The sequence below is a fragment of the Amphiura filiformis genome, chromosome 1 (genome assembly GCF_039555335.1).
Source record: "Amphiura filiformis chromosome 1, Afil_fr2py, whole genome shotgun sequence".
In the NCBI taxonomy this organism is placed as follows: domain Eukaryota; kingdom Metazoa; phylum Echinodermata; class Ophiuroidea; order Amphilepidida; family Amphiuridae; genus Amphiura; species Amphiura filiformis.
The window spans coordinates 46344424-46364079 of NC_092628.1; the positions used below are offsets into that span (position 1 = coordinate 46344424).

General features: G+C 36.2%; 1 protein-coding gene across 1 annotated transcript in view; it reads left to right on the plus strand.

Moving 5' to 3' along the window:
- Positions 1-18717, plus strand: part of LOC140147833 (peroxiredoxin-1-like) — a 38976-nt gene extending 20259 nt beyond the window's left edge. Inside the window, exons 4-7 of the mRNA XM_072169590.1 lie at positions 4796-4912; positions 7353-7475; positions 9102-9232; positions 14095-18717. Coding sequence (XP_072025691.1) covers positions 4796-4912; positions 7353-7475; positions 9102-9232; positions 14095-14180 — 457 coding nt within the window. The 3' untranslated portion in view covers positions 14181-18717. The remainder of the gene's footprint in view (positions 1-4795; positions 4913-7352; positions 7476-9101; positions 9233-14094) is intronic.
- Positions 18718-19656: the final 939 nt, after the last annotated feature.

Sequence of the window (19656 nt, forward strand, 5' to 3'; positions counted from 1 at the left end):
TTGGTTGAGAATTTAAGAAATCGTGATCAATCTCAAATCTAAGGAAGAAACAAAATAAAAACTTGCACTTTTGTGTTCTAATCAACATGATCAGTGAAAACATGACGCTTGTTTTAAAATGCTAACATTAATAGCATTTCATAATGCTAATTAGTGTTTTTTGGTAATTATCATCGGGAGATATCTATCCTGCTACCAGCATTGTTACAGATGTATATGTAGCATTACACAATTTATCACCAGCATATATTGCTATCATGTGACTATCATTATAGCATTAGTAAAAAAAAAAATGTTGACTATATCTAATTCGTCGGCCGCAACACATAGTGGCGTACGTAAAGGACAAAATACGTCTCCGAGCAAAAACGTTTTTGAAGGATATGCCACTAGTAACGAGTCAATACTCCTCCACTGTTATCTCTCAGTGGCCCGATTCCATTTGAAATTGAAGTTTAAGGTTCAAACTATTAAACTGTATCTTTACTAGTTAACAAGGAAGAACTATTATTGGCAAGCCAGTATAATAATGAGCATCAGTTTATGCATAGATTCATCACAAAATCTGTACTCAAATAGAATAAGTGGATATATTTGAAGTCCTTCCATGTATACATTACAGTGCGCAAAAGAATTAAGGTACCAGTTATGTTCACCCCTTTATATTCTAAAGAAAGAAAAATATGTCAAAATTAAAACAAGCTTAAATAGCTCTGATATAAGACTTCATTTGTTGAAATTGGTTGAGAATTTAAGAAATCGTGATCAATCTCAAATCTAAGGAAGAAACAAAATAAAAACTTGCACTTTTGTGTTCTAATCAACATGATCAGTGAAAACATGACGCTTGTTTTAAAATGCTAACATTAATAGCATTCCATAATGCTAATTAGTGTTTTTTGGTAATTATCATCGGGAGATATCTATCCTGCTACCAGCATTGTTACAGATGTATATGTAGCATTACACAATTTAGCACCAGCATATATTGCTATCATGTGACTATCATTATAGCATTAGTAAAAAAAAACATGTTGACTATATCTAATTCGTCGGCCGCAACACATAGTGGCGTACGTGAAGGACAAAATACGTCTCCGAGCAAAACGTTTTTGAAGGATATGCCACTAGTAACGGAGTCAATACTCCTCCACTGTTATCTCTCAGTGGCCCGATTCCATTTGAAATTGAAGTTTAAGGTTCAAACTATTAAACTGTATCTTTACTAGTTAACAAGGAAGAACTATTATTGGATAATAGCTAGCTCTAAACCTATACGCCACTATGTGAAACGGAACATTTGGAAACTCGCTCTACGCCACTATGTGTTGCGACCGACGAATTAATATACAGTATGCCATTTATTTGGAGTAACCTGTACTTCTGTTCAGGGTCCCTTTTCAATTGAACTCATTAACTCCACATCAGGCTTAAGCGATATTTAGATTGTCTCGAGACAGCAGGAAAGCACAACAACGCAAAGAATAGACTCCGCATTGCCCCCACGATCATGAGGACCATTTAATACACATAAGCTTATTTATAATAATTTCACAATCTCATAGAAATTAAGACTATATTGAGATAATAACAGATTTCATATCAATTAAACAAATTATATACATTGAGATGATTAATTGCAGCAAGCATTTGGAATTATTTATCATCTTCATATAAATCAATAAATACACAAATTATTGGAAAAATGTGTACAAGCCAACCATACAGGCTGGACAAACAAAAGTTGACTTCTGAATCACATTTAACCAAATTTCATCTTAAGCAAATCTTAAGCATATCTTAAACAGATACATCTTTGGATCAAACAGAGGATTGGATTGGAAAACAGCATTTTTAACCGCAATTAAATAATTAGAAATCTCCAAAAGAATAAACAATGCCAACACTAGCAAACGAACATTTTGTATTCAGCAAGATACGGCATCAATGCTTAAACCATTTACTGATATATAATCCACTGGTATTGACAACCAAGTAAATAAAGATACTCCAAATAAGCAACACAGCATTTATAACCCTGGTATAAAAAACGCAGCAGAAAGGGAGGAAAGCATGAAGGCAACCAATAGCCCACTATAAAACGCAGTAGAAAGTGGAGACAATCTACTGACGAGATTCTTCAGGTTTCAAGAAACTCCGTAACACATTCAAACACCATAAAACGCAGTAGAAAGTGGAGACAATCTACCGACGAGATTCTTCAGGTTTCAAGAAACTCCGTAACACATTCAAACACCATAAAACGCAGTAGAAAGTGGAGACAATCTACCGACGAGATTCTTCAGGTTTCAAGAAACTCCGTAACACATTCAAACACCATAAAACGCAGTAGAAAGTGGAGACAATCTACCGACGAGATTCTTCAGGTTTCAAGAAACTCCGTAACACATTCAAACACCATAAAACGCAGTAGAAAGTGGAGACAATCTACAGGCGAGATTCTTCAGGTTTTGAAGAAAATCCTTAACACATCCAGGCACCATTAAACGCGGTAGAAAGTGGAGACAATCTACTGACGAGATTCTTCAGGTTTCAAGAAACTCCGTAACACATTCAAACACCATAAAACGCGGTAGAAAGTGGAGACAATCTACCGACGAGATTCTTCAGGTTTCAAGAAACTCCGTAACACATTCAAACACCATAAAACGCAGTAGAAAGTGGAGACAATCTACCGGCGAGATTCTTCAGGTTTCAAGAAACTCCGTAACACATTCAAACACCATAAAAACGCAGTAGAAAGTGGAGACAATCTACAGACGAGATTCTTCAGGTTTTGAAGAAAATCCTTAACACATCCAGGCACCATTAAACGCGGTAGAAAGTGGAGACAATCTACTGACGAGATTCTTCAGGTTTCAAGAAACTCCGTAACACATTCAAACACCATAAAAACGCGCAGTAGAAAGTGGAGACAATCTACAGACGAGATTCTTCAGGTTTTGAAGAAAATCCTTAACACATCCAAGCACCACAAAACGCAGTAGAAAGTGGAGACAATCTACCGACGAGATTCTTCAGGTTTTGAAGAAACTCCATAACACATTCAAACACCATAAAACGCAGTAGAAAGTGGAGACAATCTACAGGCGAGATTCTTCAGGTTTCAAGAAACTCCGTAACACATTCAAACACCATAAAAGCGCGGTAGAAAGTGGAGACAATCTACAGACGAGATTCTTCAGGTTTTGAAGAAAATCCTTAACACATCCAGGCACCATTAAACGCGGTAGAAAGTGGAGACAATCTACTGACGAGATTCTTCAGGTTTCAAGAAACTCCGTAACACATTCAAACACCATAAAACGCAGTAGAAAGTGGAGACAATCTACAGGCGAGATTCTTCAGGTTTTGAAGAAAATCCTTAACACATCCAAGCACCATAAAACGCAGTAGAAAGTGGAGACAATCTACCGACGAGATTCTTCAGGTTTTGAAGAAACTCCATAACACATTCAAACACCATAAAACGCAGTAGAAAGTGGAGACAATCTACAGACGAGATTCTTCAGGTTTCAAGAAACTCCGTAACACATTCAAACACCATAAAACGCAGTAGAAAGTGGAGACAATCTACAGACGAGATTCTTCAGGTTTTGAAGAAACTCCATACAAAGCATTCATTCCCCTTCTATAAAACGCAGTAGAAAGTGGAGACAATCTACTAATGATATTCTTCAAGATTTCAAGAAATTCCATACAAAGCCTCTATTTTTAAGCATAAAGCAGCATATTTGGACATACCATTTTATTGGAGTATCTTTAACCATATTTAGTTACTGAATCACCCTTCCAGCTTTTGGGAGGGTGGGTGGGATTTTTTTTTTCATTAAGATCGAAGGAACAATTGCAAGTGCATCACTAGGAGAACTATGGACATAACAAAGGAATTAAAAAATAAGGCGGAGACCTGAATGGCTGCACACCACTAAAGTGACAGCTGACTGGACAGAAAAACTGAGCTTGTTGCTATAACAACATAACAACAACCCCTAAATTAAAACTGACTTGACCAGGAGACCAAAACACTTTAAGTGTACTTGAGAATGCTCAAGTGGGAATAAGAGGATAAGCCTCTACACCTAGATGCACATGACAGCCTAATGTCCCCTGCTGCTGAGACAATCTAGTTTTTAAAAGATTTGCAACTTTAAAAAACGGAATTAATCGAAAATAATCGATTATTTTTTTAAATCGGGTACTCAATTATTCAAAAACACCATAATCGAAATATCGAGATTTAGATTTTATCGAAAATAATTGACTGTTTTTCAACTGATTTAAAGTAGTTGCATCATTATAGGTGATTATTAGCTTAAACTAAAACCAGAATAACAAGTGAAGCAACTGTTAAACACATCTTTCTCCATTTTTAAATGCACAGCAATGTTTAATGGGATTCTATGCATTAAATGATGCTCAACCTATTACAGTCACGCGATGTTCAATACATCGAAAATAATCGATTAAAAAAAAATTAATCGAAATCGTTTGTTTTTAACAATCGCCTGAACCTACTCCACATTTCATAGTTCTGTATGATATGGAGTGATTAATAATACAAAAATTATTATTTAATTAGCTCCTGTTCAGTGGTTGAGGTCCAATAGCCTTTAACCATTTCCCAATGCTCATGGAATCTATCAACAAACTGCTATGCACTAAAAAGCCAATCTTGCACCTTCTTGTTATTGCAGAAGTAAAATCATGACAGTAAAATGGAGCAATTAATTAATTAATTAATTAATTACCTTATTTGTATTTTTGTTTTCAGTACATTTGTGTGTCCAACTGAGATTATAGCATTTGCAGACAGGGCAGAAGAGTTTAGGAAAATCAACTGTGAGGTTGTGGCCTGCTCGTGTGACTCACAATTCAGCCATTTTGCATGGTAAGTTTTAGGGCGTAAACCACCAAATAACTTCTCCATTGAAAAGCACATAAAAATCAACTTTTTTTTAAACAGCGTTTTCTACCAGGCGTGACAATATTTTTCACTTTTTTATGTCATCCCTGTATTAATTAAGGACTGAAATTATATTTAAGCTTCAATTTTGGGGAACTTTACAGACTCAATTTTTTATTACAAAATGTTGAAAAGCCACGCCGCTATTTCAACGCCAAAACTAGCATTAAAACTTGTTCCGTTAGCAGTAATTCGGACAGGGCCTACTTTTCTTGTGAAATCGATTTGTATAATTTCATATCTATTTTAGTCATTAATAGGCTAGCATCTTTCATTTAAATCAGAACATGTCAAGCTCACGAAGAACATGGTCCCTAAGGACACCACATTGTCTCCAGTAGCCATATACTTTTAACCGGAACTCATCACCATTGCACCTTTCACGCAGTGATTTAGTGTAATACGCCCTTTAGGGTCTCTTCATCACTAGATGATTCCTATCATTGTAGTCCTGTTCCATTATTTCATTTTTTATATGTCCAGCCCTAAATTAACTTGGAATACAATGTCTATATTTAAAGACACTGTCAGTTGGGAACATAGAAAGTGCTGTGCAGTGTTTACTCTCTCTGAAAATTGGGTGCGCCAAATGAAACATTTTCTTCCCAAATTGGCCCAATTTTGGCCCAGTAATTCCCCAAATTGACTTATTGTAATACAGCATTACACATTTTTGTGAGACAAAAATAATTTTCACTGGGCCAAAATTGAGACATACGGCCTCTGAGTAAACACTGGTGCTGTGTAACCGTAGACACCAAAGAACACAATGTCCATGTAGGGTATGTCCCGTCTCGCTGGTGAAAATCTCAAGGATCTGTGGTATGAGAGAAATAAACCTCAAAATGTGCATTTATGTCTTTTGATTGCACAGTGCCAGAAGTGGGTAAGTGTAATAGCTGCTGTGTGTAGCTGCCATGTACTGTACAGATGAGTGCAATATACTTTGTGTAAATGGCCAAATGCTCACAGGGCAGCTATTGCATTTAATCACTTCTGGCACTGAGCAGTCTTGTCTTTCTTTGTCTTTCTGCACTTTTTATTTCGTAGTCATAATGGAAATGCTGTCCCTGGAAAAAATTTAATAATGGAAACTTATTTTCGTCAATTGATATTCAAACTTGTGGGGTTTTTTTCCCAGCTTAAATAAAAGACTTCCTGTTTTGTAGAATGTTCATGTTTTATATTAATTGCCCATCCATTTTATTTGCACTGATAGCATCTTGATTAACATTTGAATCAACAGAGATAAGAGACTTAGAGTTAGATAAATGTCATATAGTGTAAGTGTAAAACAGGAAACAACATGAATATCTTCAATGCTCTGCCTGCTGGCCATATAGGATTCAGCATAAAAAGTTTTGAGATATTTTCTCAAACTATCAAGAGATACCAAGAACCACTGAACCAATACTGGGCTTGTTTTTACTCATTTTAATGCAATTCCTCATGCTGATTCCAAGTATGATCATGAAAATATACAGTTCTGGAATTTTTGAATATTTTTGAAACTTGTCGTCTGCAGTCAAAACCCGCGTGGAGAGAGTTAATTAAAGGTACACATACTAGATATTTTCAGTACAAGTTGGTTTCCTTGACTGCTCTACAATTTGATTAATTACTTATTACATATTTTAGTTCATGGTTTTGCCGTAAAACATTTCCGAGTAAGGTTACAAAAATTACAGGAATTTAATACTCAGAAAGGGTCTACTTAGATAAAGATAAAGTTTTTTGTACAAAAAATTTAATATGTTTGTAGGTATAGGTCCCAAACTTGTTGAGAAGATTAGCAATGATGATGTCTGTGATACAAATGTAGTAATTAAAATGCCAAAGAAAGTACCATTTTCAACCTAATTGGTGCCCCTGTTTAAATTGGCATCTAGTGTGAACGTTTCAAGCTTGCATGTTTGCACACCCCTTTTCAATACACTTTTAGCGTGAAAAAAGAGAAACAAGTAAAATTGCTTGTTCAATCACAGCAAAACCATCTCTGCAAAGAGTTGCAATAGCTGTGACAATGTTTTATATTCATATAATTATAATATATTACATTCTGTCTTCACAGGGACTGCCTTTTGAGGAGAGCGAGAGTAATCGCTCATGCTCTCCTTAAATCTGATATAGGAGAGTGATTTTTAGCTCTCCTTATTTGACCATTCTCTCCGTATATTCTATTGTAAACGGTCAAACAACTCTCCTTGAAGGCTCCAGAAGAGCTAATTAATGCTCTCCTGTTTTTTTGTTTGTCCATACATCCCTGAATCTGTCTTGGATTGACACACAATGAAAGTCTTCATACATGTAGCAACTGTAAATGTATTGATTTAAAATCAATTTTATTGAATTCTCTATGTTACAGGACTCAAACACCAAGGAAAAAGGGAGGTCTGGGAGACATGAACATCCCTCTGCTGGCCGACAAAAGCTGTTCAATCGCAAAGGATTATGGGGTTCTTATTGAGGAGGATGGCATAGCATACAGGTTTGTAAAAAAATATTTTCTTCTACAGGTTTAATTGTCAAAATGCTATTTGCCGACCTGTCAGCATGGCAGCTTGATTAATCATCAGAAGTGTAGGTTTGCTCTTTACAGTGTGTGCTATTTTTGTCGTATTAATTTATCTGTGTCAAATGTAACGTAATATTAATTTAATTTTGGTGGAAGTATGCCACAGTTCAAATTGATCAATCCTTTTAGTTGGTTCCCTGACAGTTATCAGACTGTTGACATTTGCCAAGTGCATACATACATGTAAAAGCAATATTATTGAGAGTGTACCGCATGTACATATATTAACCCCATAAGACCTATCTGCCGATTGGCGAAAAAGAAGTTTTCATTATCAATTGGACCAATCAGCAACATTGTTAGAATAATTTCACCACACAAAAAATGTGGTGAATTATTTGCAAAGCTCCATTCTGATTGGTGATTAAAGTGAAGATATCATGTAATTGACCAATCACAGGCAATTTTAGATCGGCAGGTAGTACTCAGGGGGTTAAGATCTTTTAGGAAATCATCTCGCTGGAGAATATCTGTAAAGCATTTCACCATGGGAAAATGTGTTGTTGTGGCAAGACTCAAGTACTATTTTCAGGCATGAGAATGATCATCCATGAAAAAACCTGAAATGTGTGAAAAAAGCCACAAAAAGTGTGTGAAATTGGGTTAAAAAGGCCAAAAATGGGCTGAAATTAAAAGAAAGTGCAGAAATTTGGACAACAACAAAGCCTGAATTCAGGTTTAAACCTGAAAATTCTCATGCCTTTATTTTGATATTTCAAATAGATCCTTTATTTTAAGCCCTGCACTGTGCATGTATAATTAATTAGTGAGCAGATCAAAAGTATAGCAAGCCAAACCTTGTCAACAAACTTGTTGACTTTCAGTTTTTGTGATTTAACTCTGTGAAGCCAACATCTGCACAAATAATCCCAAAATATCAGTGATATAAGGCACTTGATATACATATCATGCAAATGTAAGTGTGGACAACAACAAAGCCTGAATTCAGGTTTAAACCTGAAAATTCTCATGCCTTTATTTTGATATTTCAAATAGATCCTTTATTTTAAGCCCTGCACTGTGCATGTACAATTAATTAGTGAGCAGATCAAAAGTATAGCAAGCCCAACCTTGTCAACAAACTTGTTTTTGTGATTTAATTCTGTGAAGCCAACATCTGCACAAATAATCCCAAAATATCAGTGATATAAGGCACTTGATATACATATCATGCAAATCATTTCCTCTTAAATGAGAGAGATGAAGTATTGGGCTATTCCAGTTGAAAGCCATACACCCCATAATGGAAGACATCAAGACATGGTCTTTCAAAAAATATGCCGCACAGGGAGTGTGAATTTCAAATGGAGTTACCTGAATGTTGGACTCCATTTGAAATCTTCCCAAGGGCCATGCAGAGTTGCATTACATACATGTATATTATATTTTTGTTAATATTAGCATTCTTTTATATCATCCATATTCCTTTCTCAAAAGTATGAGTGTATTTTTAGCAACACAAGTATGAAAAAATGTTTCGAGGCCTGCATATCAAACCAGTTTCCCCACAAGTCACCCTCTTTGTTCTATTTGTTTCAGAGGTTTATTTATTATAGATGAGAGAGGCATCCTTCGCCAGATTACCATTAACGATCTACCAGTGGGGCGCTCTGTAGACGAGACACTGCGGCTGGTACAGGCTTTCCAATTCACTGACAAACACGGTGAAGGTGAGTGCTACAATTCAATGTCCTGTGGTATTTAATATACTTTTTCATATGCATGGGACTATCCACAATGCTTTAGGATCTATACTTTGTTTCGCCTCATTTGGCAGCAGACTTGTAGTACCCATACCCCTACTCGTACCCATACTCAAGTCCCAATATCTGTACCCGTACCCATGGCTCCAGACCGGTACCCATACCAGAACTCATGCCCTATTTTAGTTTCGGACCCGTACCCGTACTCATGGACTTGGACCCGTACCTGTACTCATGGCCTGGGACCCGTACCCATAGCCAGAGACCCGTACTCATGGCTCGGGACCCGTACTCGTACCCGTACTCATGGTTGGTTCCAATACTACAAGTCTGTTTGACAGTGATGTATGTATTCCACTGGTTGCAATATCACATTATGCACTCTACGGCAATCCTGTAGAGCATATACAAGGGCGGTTTGCTAGCAAGCACCACATAAAAGGATTAACATAATTAGCAATCTTGAGGCAAAACAAAGTGTAGATGGATATCATACAGCTGTGTCGGGCTATTCTATTTGAAATCCACATTCCCTCTGTGGAAGTATTGACAGTATTTATCCAACTGTCAAGTATGGTTACAATAGCCCATTCCAGGTTTAATATTTTAACAAATGTATGTGGGTGACTGTGATAAAAGAAGAAGAGTGCGGTAATTAAAAATGCAGGATGGTAAACATCCTGGGCCTGATAGAAAGACGGAGGATTACTTGTATAATCCAATGAATAAGTAACCAGTTTAAACCAGAAATAGAACAAAACAACACCCTTATTAACTCTCTTGAGATGCGAGCTTCATTTCATTTGACCCTTCTTATAATAGTATGCATGATTTGTGTGGGTGTCGGATGTTTCATGGGTTTGTTCAATTTATGTATGAGGTGTATTGACTGATGAGAAAGTATCAAGAATTACTTGAAATTGTGTATTCAGAATATTTTATTTGGATAGTTTACAAGTTTGTATAAGTTGGCTTATTTGTAAAGGGCATTGACATCTTTGATTGTAATCTATTAATCTTGGCTCGATTTACTTGTAGCTCGTAGATAATTAGCATTTTTGTTTGATTTGGTGAACGTAAGAAGAATTAATCAAATTCAGATTGGCTGTTTATTCGATCAAGTTCAGCTTGCCTATTTGAGACAGCAAATTATGTATTCCTATCATATTGTCTTGTAAATTGTATTCAAAATTGAGAACCATGTGTAACAAGCAAAATGGGTTTCTCAGGGAACAAACCAAATGATTGCTGAAGCTCTCTCAATGTAACTAGTTTTGATACAAATCCAGAGATGCCACTTTTCCTATTTTTGTCTGAATTTCTACTTTTATAAAGTCAAAATTTCCGCACTTTTATATATTTTCAGCCCGTTTTGGGACTTTTTATTCTAAATTTACGCACTATTTCAGGTTTTTCAGACTTTTTGAGTGGTATTTAGTGGCTTCCGTTCATCTTGCATTGACAATAGAAGAGGGTCACTCCGACATTGAGGAACTGACATAATCAATGTGTTTAACTACCGTATTCGCTCCTTTAACCGTGCATGCACCAAGCGCCCACCCAGTGACTTTTACAACTGCCCATGCAAATCTGAATCATGGTCTGAAACATATGACACACTGATGATGATAGATGAATATCTTGGGCCTTTTTTGCATCTTGTTGGCCTAAACAATTGAAAAAATAATGAAGCGCCCACCAAAATGATTTCATTAAGCGCCCGGGAACGAATACGGTACCCCACTCAGCAGAACTAGTTTTGTTTAAATTGAGCTTTGTCACTTGAATATTTTGATTTGTTTCCTTGCATGCAGGTTTTTGCCTTCCAAAAATTAACTTTTATGTTTATAAAAACCATCAAAATGTCATAATAACAGTTACAGGTCTTCCTTCATTTCAAACAAATAAGGATTTGTACAATTAAAGGCATCCTGTTACTTTTCTCCCACCATTATGCATCACAAAAATTAACTTCTATATTTATAAAAACCATCAAAATGTCATAATAACAGTTAATAGGTCTTCCTCCATTTCAAACAAATAAGGATTTGTAAAATTAAAGGCATCCTGTTACTTTTCTCCCACCATGTAATGCATCGCTCATCACAGCTATAGCAAAATCAGTGGTAGAGAAATATTCAGACAAGGTTTTTGAGAAGCTATTAGCAAATGGGATGAAATTATAGCAATAATATGGATGGCTGGGTGTTCGGATGATGCTAAGGGAATTGATTGGCTAATCCCAGGTGAGATCAAACCTTGACAAATCACTCGGCTCGTTTGTGGCATCTAGTTGTATTCAAAAGTGCTGTGTGGAGAGCCGGCCTCACAGGGATGAGACATGAGAAATTACAGGGTGATCCAATTTCATAACTCAAAATCAACTCAAAATTTAGTTCTGACATTGTTTTTAAAGCATACATGGTTGGATACCAAGTTCACCATTACTTGATGTTCAAGCAAATAACAAAATGTTGTGATGGACAAAAATTGGGTTCTATAGCTGAGGAAAGGATGTGTATTTCAAACATGCTGAAAAAAAGACTACATACAGTGCTGTGCCACTGCCAAAAATAACAGACATTTTGACACGAGAGCAATGCCATATATTTTATTAGCGGTTATGTATGTTGCTGTATTTTCGCAAATTAGTGAACAAGAAAACACATAATTAAGTGGAAAAAATCATAGAATAATGGATATGAGAACATATCCTTTAAGATGGCACAGCACTGGAACAGTAGCACATTGCCAAATGGGCTATTCCATTTGAAATCCATATGCCCTCTGTGGAAGACATGATCTTAATCTCCAACACAGGGAGTGTGAATTTTAAATGGGGTTACCTAAATAAATTGACGGCCAATTTGAAATCTACACCCCCGTGTGGGAGATTAAGGTCATGTCTTCCGCAGGGGGTGTATGGATTTCAACTGGAATAGCCCAATAGGCAATTTACATCATTTGAAATGTGATTGTACAAAGCATGTTGACACTAAACTTGACAGTAATAAATGAGTTCATCTACTGGTGTGATTGTGAAGTGTTTATCAGCTTTTATCCAATTCCAATATATAATCTTGACAAGCTCTGTGTTTCAAATGTCCAATCCCATATATGGCTGCATGTGTGTGTTCATAGCCCAAAGCATGCATGAGTTTCAAGTTTGTGACAGGCTGTGATAGGCTGATGGTTGTTAAAAGAAGTTCTGTTGAAGTTGTAGTGAAAACATGAAAGCATATACAGACAGTGCTACTTAATTCTTTTAGTTTGAGGAATTTTCCCCAATATTTGTATTCGATATTATTTTTTGTGTGGGCACGCATGTTTGTACTTGTGCATACCTGTAGTTTGCATTATAGGAACAGTGTTGTTATTTTGTGATACTAGCAACTGAATGCGTGTATTTAAGGGCAAATAAGTAGTTTAAATGCCAGAGCAGTTGTACACCTTAAGCTACTAGTCTTTAAGCGATAGGTGCAGTACTTACTGCTGTAAAACGTATTGGTAGTCCGTTTCACAGAACTTGTATTGGAAGCACTTTTGGTACAGGTCTGTGATGTGGTGTAGCCTGATTTATTTGAATGCATGGATAGATGAATAGATGCATTTTACTTTTAGCTGGAAAAACAGTGGTTTGGTCCTTCAAAACAATTTTCTAAGAAGAAAAAATAAAACAATATTTATTGACCTCTACATTTTCCTTTTTAGCCGGAAAACAGAATGAAAATAGGAAAGAAATGTTAAGCCACTGGATACAATACCGAGAGGAAAGATGGCAATGGAGAGGAATTCAACCACTCGCCTAGCATTGTGTTAGCGAGTGATTAACCACTCGCCTTTAAATCTAGACGGCAAGGCCTGATTTCTATCTTGTCATTGCTCTGTATGTGTTGACACGCTTACAAACCAAACAGCATGAACGATGCCTGCCCCCTCATTTATTATGTTTTCCCCCGCTTCCCCCCAATTAAAATGTATAGTTACGCCACCGAAGATTTATACAGGACCTTTCTCAAGTGTTTAAGAAGAAATGCCAAAATGTGGCTAAAACACCAGTCAAAACTGGACTTCATTTTGTTTTGTTTGAAATATTGTTTGAGAATTGTTGTAAACACATAACAAATTTAGCACTTCTTGTTGTGGTTGCATGTATCTCAAAGTTAACTTTCAAACTCAATTTAGTTGATCACTTCACATGGAGATATCAGGATTCATTCTAAACATAACCTATCCATGTCATGGATAGGTTATGTTTAGAAACACTAACAGGTCACATGTACTTTCTAGTGTCAATATTGCATGTATGAAATAAACCAATCAAAATGTTATGGTTAAATATTGATATGAAGTGAAATATCATGTACCCTATTCGTTCCATTAACCGTCCATGCCTCTATAAGTGCCCACCCAGTGACTTTACAACAAGGAAATTGTGGCATTAGTCCATGCAAATCTTAATCACGGTCTGAAACATATAACTCTGATGATGGATGAATATTTTGGGCCTTTTTTTACGTATTGTATGCCAAAACAATATGCATCCACCCAAAATGACATTTGTTAAGCGCCCCGTGCGGTTAATGGAATGAATACGGTATTTGTAGCAAAGATGTATAGCATGTTTAACATACAGCATTGCAATGACACTTAGTGTCATCAGTTATATCATGTTACTTTCCCTTCTTTCATTTGTGATATTCACTGCAGTTTTGTGAAAAGTAACAATTACTAACATGTGATTTGTGCATTATTTTATAAAAGTGTAAAATCAGAGGAAAAGTTATTAAACATGATTTATCTACATTATTATTTTTCTCATAATGCAGTGTGTCCAGCTGGTTGGAAACCAGGCGACAAAACCATCAAACCAGACAAGGACAAGAAACTGGAATATTTTGAAAAGAGCAAGTAAACAAGAGAGCCAGAGGTTGAACAATGTGTGTTGTATGTAATCCAGTCATCCAGAATGTGGGACTTCAAAAGTAGTGAGAATTTCTTGTGCAAAGAAAGAAATCACCCCAAATTGTGAATTTGGTATTTTTTCTTGTATGTAGTATCCTTGGTTTGTAAAAAAAAGCATAATGCTATAGAGTAATAAGACTAGTGTTTTTGAAATAGTTTTTTGTTAGAGTTGTCATAGGTTTGAATACAGATGATGCTTTGGCACAGAAGAATGGGTAAGATGCACTTTTCATACTGAATGTAGAAATCATGGATATTTGTGACCTCCTCCCACAAAATGAGGGTGAAGTCGCAAATTGGTAGTTTTGAGACCTCCTGGCTGCTGAATTGATGTTGTGCCCCATTCACAAGGGCCATAATACTGGCATACAAAAAGCCCCACTTCTGACATGTGCAGGTGCGCGTCAAACAAAGAACATCAATTTAGAAGCCAGGGGTCTAAAAACTATGAACTTTTGCTCATTTACACTCATTTTGTGGGAGCAGGTCACATTTGAAAATGCACATACATGTATCTTGTATACATCAAGTATAGGAATGTATATCTATTGTTCACATTTTAAACTTATCATGTAGAAGTGTGTTTGGTTGTCACGCTTTTCTAGCTCAACACTTGTTTGTCGTCATAATTCGTGCAAAATGGGTGACAATGCAGGGAAAACTGCACTATGAACAAATATTCATTGCAAGAGTACAGTATATTGTTATGTGATCAATTCTAATGAGTTGGATGTTATCTAGGTTTGATTTTGGCCACTCTATAATAATTTGTATAAATGCTTATGTTTGTCATCTCATCTCAAAATCAAGTTTTGTTTCACAGTCCAACTCGTTTGATCACATGACTATTACTGTCCATATTTATTGTTGGTTTTGTGTAATATATGATAAAGAATCAGTATTCAATCATTCAAGGGGAGGGCCCTATCTACAATAGCTGCCCTATAAACATTTGACAATCTCTGCATTCAATACTGTATACATCTCTAAAAATACGACACCTGGCAGCAATTATAGATGGGATCTTGCGCTAACTCTACATTATGTGAAATGACCATGCAAAGTGAGGTATTTATCATGCAATATCTATAGCCATTCTTTTATCTAAGTATTGTCGGTCAACATATTCTTTTTGCCGTACCTCATCTTGCTTGATCACATTGCATAGGCAGTTCTTCAGGAAAATCCATTCCGATTGGCTGATTCAATCGTTTGACAATCATAACATCAGACGCGGTAATCTGATTGGCCAATTACGTGTTAAAATGTTGGTCGGCGCAAACAAAGCTCCGCATATGTCGCTCATTAACAGGGCGATTGTGTCAATCTGAGCAAAGAACTGCCGTTCTTCTCTGAAACCGAGTGTAAGATGTAAGCAAATGCCGATTGACATAACACATTGGATCTGGGTCGCAATATGCACTACATCCTTTGAGTATAGAAACTTGCTACACCCCGCCCTCAAAGATGATGTCAGATGCAACATTGCCAGCAACTACAGTACCATTGTACATGTCACAACATTTGCAAAGACAAGTCCAACGTGTAATTTTTGCTATATAGACAAACATATTGTTACCGTAATCATGTTGATGATCAAAATCAGATGTCACAAAGATGGGTTACTGATCATTTTAGTTCACCCTGTATTCATGCAAGAGATAGCATCTATAGGTGTGCAATTATGGAGGGAGTAATCCAAAAGTGTATTGTTAGAGGTTGTGTTTTATTATATAATGGTAATGTTTTATATTGTATAATGCACTGGTGTATTTGTGTTATGTTCTTAGTATTTTTATAAGATTCCGATTTGCATTGTATTTCCTTTCGTTAGGGTCAAATAAGAAACAGTATAAGGTCAAATAAGAAAGAGTATTAACTTTTCCACAATGAAGCCATGACAAAGGATCCCAATTATATTATGTCAAGTTTTTAGAAAGTTGAGAAGATACTTCAGCAAATTTGTGTGCTTCTAAACAAAACAATACAAAACAAAAACAAATAAAAGCAAAAACATTTTTTGTTAATATGGCTTACTTAATATGGCTTACATTTCACCTTATTTTAAACATTTATGCAGCTGTATTTTATACCAAGTAAGTACACTAAGAGTACAATGAAAACAAAACAATTGTATGTATACCAAAGTATTTCAATTTTCTTCTTACAACTTGCCTATCTTAGAACCTATGTGTAATACCAAAGTATTTAAATTTTCTTTGTATAACTTGCTTAAATCCTAGAACTTATGTAAATGTGAGTTGAAAGTGGGAAAAATATTTTCTTAGCACAGTGATGATGTTTGTGCCTATTTTAGCTATAGTAAAAATTTCATTTGAATGAACACATCTGCCAACAGCTGCACACGATCCGACTGTAATCATACAACGCGAACGCGCGACCTTGCATACTTATGAAAATACTGACCAATCACAAGTGAGTTAATTCATGTCTGCGTTAGTGCACACATGGACATTCATCACGTAGTGTATGCGGACAATCGTCACGCTGTTGACAGCTGTGTTCATTCAAATGAAATTTTTACTGTCATTAACCAATATGTGAGAAAAACACTAGATTAAAATTGACCAAAAGTAGACTAGAGCCATCAGGGGCTCATGACCAGCAACAGTAATGGGTCCAGATGTCGACTGATAGAACTCGGACTATGCATAGCTGCATAGGTATACTCTGATCAGCTGGTAATAAGCGGGACGCATAACATTGTGGATTAATATAGAATGGCGTACACAGCTGGGCGCAGCACTTACGCGAATTGTGTGAATGATGTGCACTTTTGTGAATTTACGCTTATTGACTCACGCAGTAACAAAAACCAAATAATTCCTGCCTATTACGAGCTGATCATAGTATAGTACTATGGAAAACCAACTGTTATTGAATTGTCAAATAAGTGTACCAATGGCATTTCATTGATATGCTGGAGCCGTGTCAATTTATCAAATTTCATCGAGGTTGAGGTGCAACCAGGTACACAGCACTGGGCCAGTGCTTACCAAGCATTCATAGTACATGTGAAAACTTGATCACAATTATTTTCTACCTAGGTTATATTTATGTATTTATAAAACAATGTAACAGATACCAGACACTATGGTACAGATTTATATTGTATAAAAGAGTAGCGTATTTGTTGTTCACAAAGGTCTGAACATTATATAACAATCAGTTGTTAATTAACCAAAAAATTACTATTAAGGTATACAAGCTATCATGTTAGATCTATTTAGCACCTGGGGCACTTATGAAGGTCAATCATTTTAAGCAGGTGCTTATTATTTATTTACTATGGCATGTCAGAATGGATCTTTCCATGTCTAATTATGTATATGTCAAACTGGCTGGTTTGGGTAACATAGCCTAAGTGTTGTTCCTCAGCTAGTTAGTGCAGGGTACTAATTAGATAGAATATGATAATTTAATTAATGTGTGTGTTCAAGTGATCAGTATTTCAGTATGTGATACTAGTGAGTGGTACACGTATTCTCTTTTATTAATGTTTAAGATAATGAAACAGTAATGTCTCATATCAGTATTTTACCCGAATCAAGCACATAAAATGGACATAATGTATGCAGAAATTATGAGATAATTGCCTTTGCATGCTGAGCTATCCCAGTTGAAATCCATACACCCCCTATGGAAGACATGTCCTTAAACTTCCACACAGGGTGTGTGAATTTCAAATGGGGTTACCTGAATGGGTGACTCCATTTGAAATCTACACTCCCTGTGTGAGAGATTAAGGTCATGTCTTCCATAGGCTGTAGAATTCAACTGAATAGCACATTTTACAATTACCTTACATGTACATGTTTTCATGAACAGGAATTTACCGTTTTACAAAGGCCCTGTATCCATCTGCTTCAACAAAAGACTCTCAAACTGGTGTCTTTGACTTTATTACAGTCTATTCCATACACTTTATTATTATTCCATATGAAGATTTGATGTTCATAAATCAGTACAGACATGTAGGCTCAAACTTTGTGAGAACTGGGGGATTTATTCTGTGAATTAAAACATTCAGGCACCTGGACATTCTACACACAACTTCTAGGGAGAATCAGTTGCTTGAGACTGGTTTTATTTCTGTCACTCGTGTATTTATTTTAACTGTATATGATACAGTGCATTGGGCTGTTCCAGCTGACATCCATACATTCCCTATGGAAGACATGACCTTAATCTCCTACACATTGAATGTGAATTTTAATTGGTGACTCCTTGTGTGGGAGATTAAGGTCATGTCTTCCATAGGGTGTTTGGATTAAAACTAGAATAGCACATTATCATATCAATGATAAACATAACATTCAGTAAATTTTTTGTTGCTGATTTAGTTTTTTGCATTATACAAACTTGAGCTACCCTCCCTCCTCAGTAAGTTACCATTGTTAAGTACATAAAATGTAGAACTGCATTGGCTGAAAATAAATGAATAGAGTAACAGCTCAATATTTGAATATCTTGTTTTTGTGTGTACTATTATCTGTTCCAACTTCAATGACACCTGTCACTTTCAAAGAGATATTAGAGTGATTTGATGAGACAGGTGCACTGACCTCTATACATGGATAGCGAGCGGGCTTGCATGTAATAGGATAGTCGCCAATTGAAACCACCGACTATGGCTTTTTGCCATCATCAATATGGTAGGTCAGCAAGTCCAATACCAATCACCTGTTTGTGGTATTGATTCTTTTGTACTCCATGCATTTGCATGTCTTCTGGAGGACGATTTGAACTTCTTTTTTTTTACGCCGCCTTTGGAAGCGAATTTTTTTTTCAATTTTAATGTATACAGAGTTGGGTGGGGGATATTTTTTACTCATCATTGAGGTGAAATTTTTTTTTTGCCCTCTCCAATATGGCGGCCAAGTGGTTTCTCTTTTTCGGTCGCTGCCCGCCATCCATGTATTCGCTGTCAAAGTGACGTAATAATCGGATATTTACCATAGCAATGGGGTAAAACAAATTTTTTAATGTATCGCACTGCACTACAAGCATGTTGTACTCATCACCTGTGTATGTCTGCAATCATGAAGAGGTACCACATGAACATACCAGTGCAGCGCGGTATTTCAAAAATTGTTTTACCCCATTGCTATGGTAGTTAATCCAATTTATTTCAATGGCGAATAGAGGTCAGTGGACTGGTGCCCTGTTCAATTCTTAGCAAATCAAGGTTGTATTGATTACAGATTTATGCTTCATTGCATTCACACCCACAACCCTCCTTTGACAGTGAATGGAATAGAGGTTATCCACTTCACTCATGTGTGACTTCTAACAAAAGTATTCCTTATTCAAAACAATTCAATGCATGACCTCGGAGTTACCTGCATGACTCGTGGCGGGCTATTTTAAAACAGTCATGGTTGCACATGCAGGTACTTCTTTTG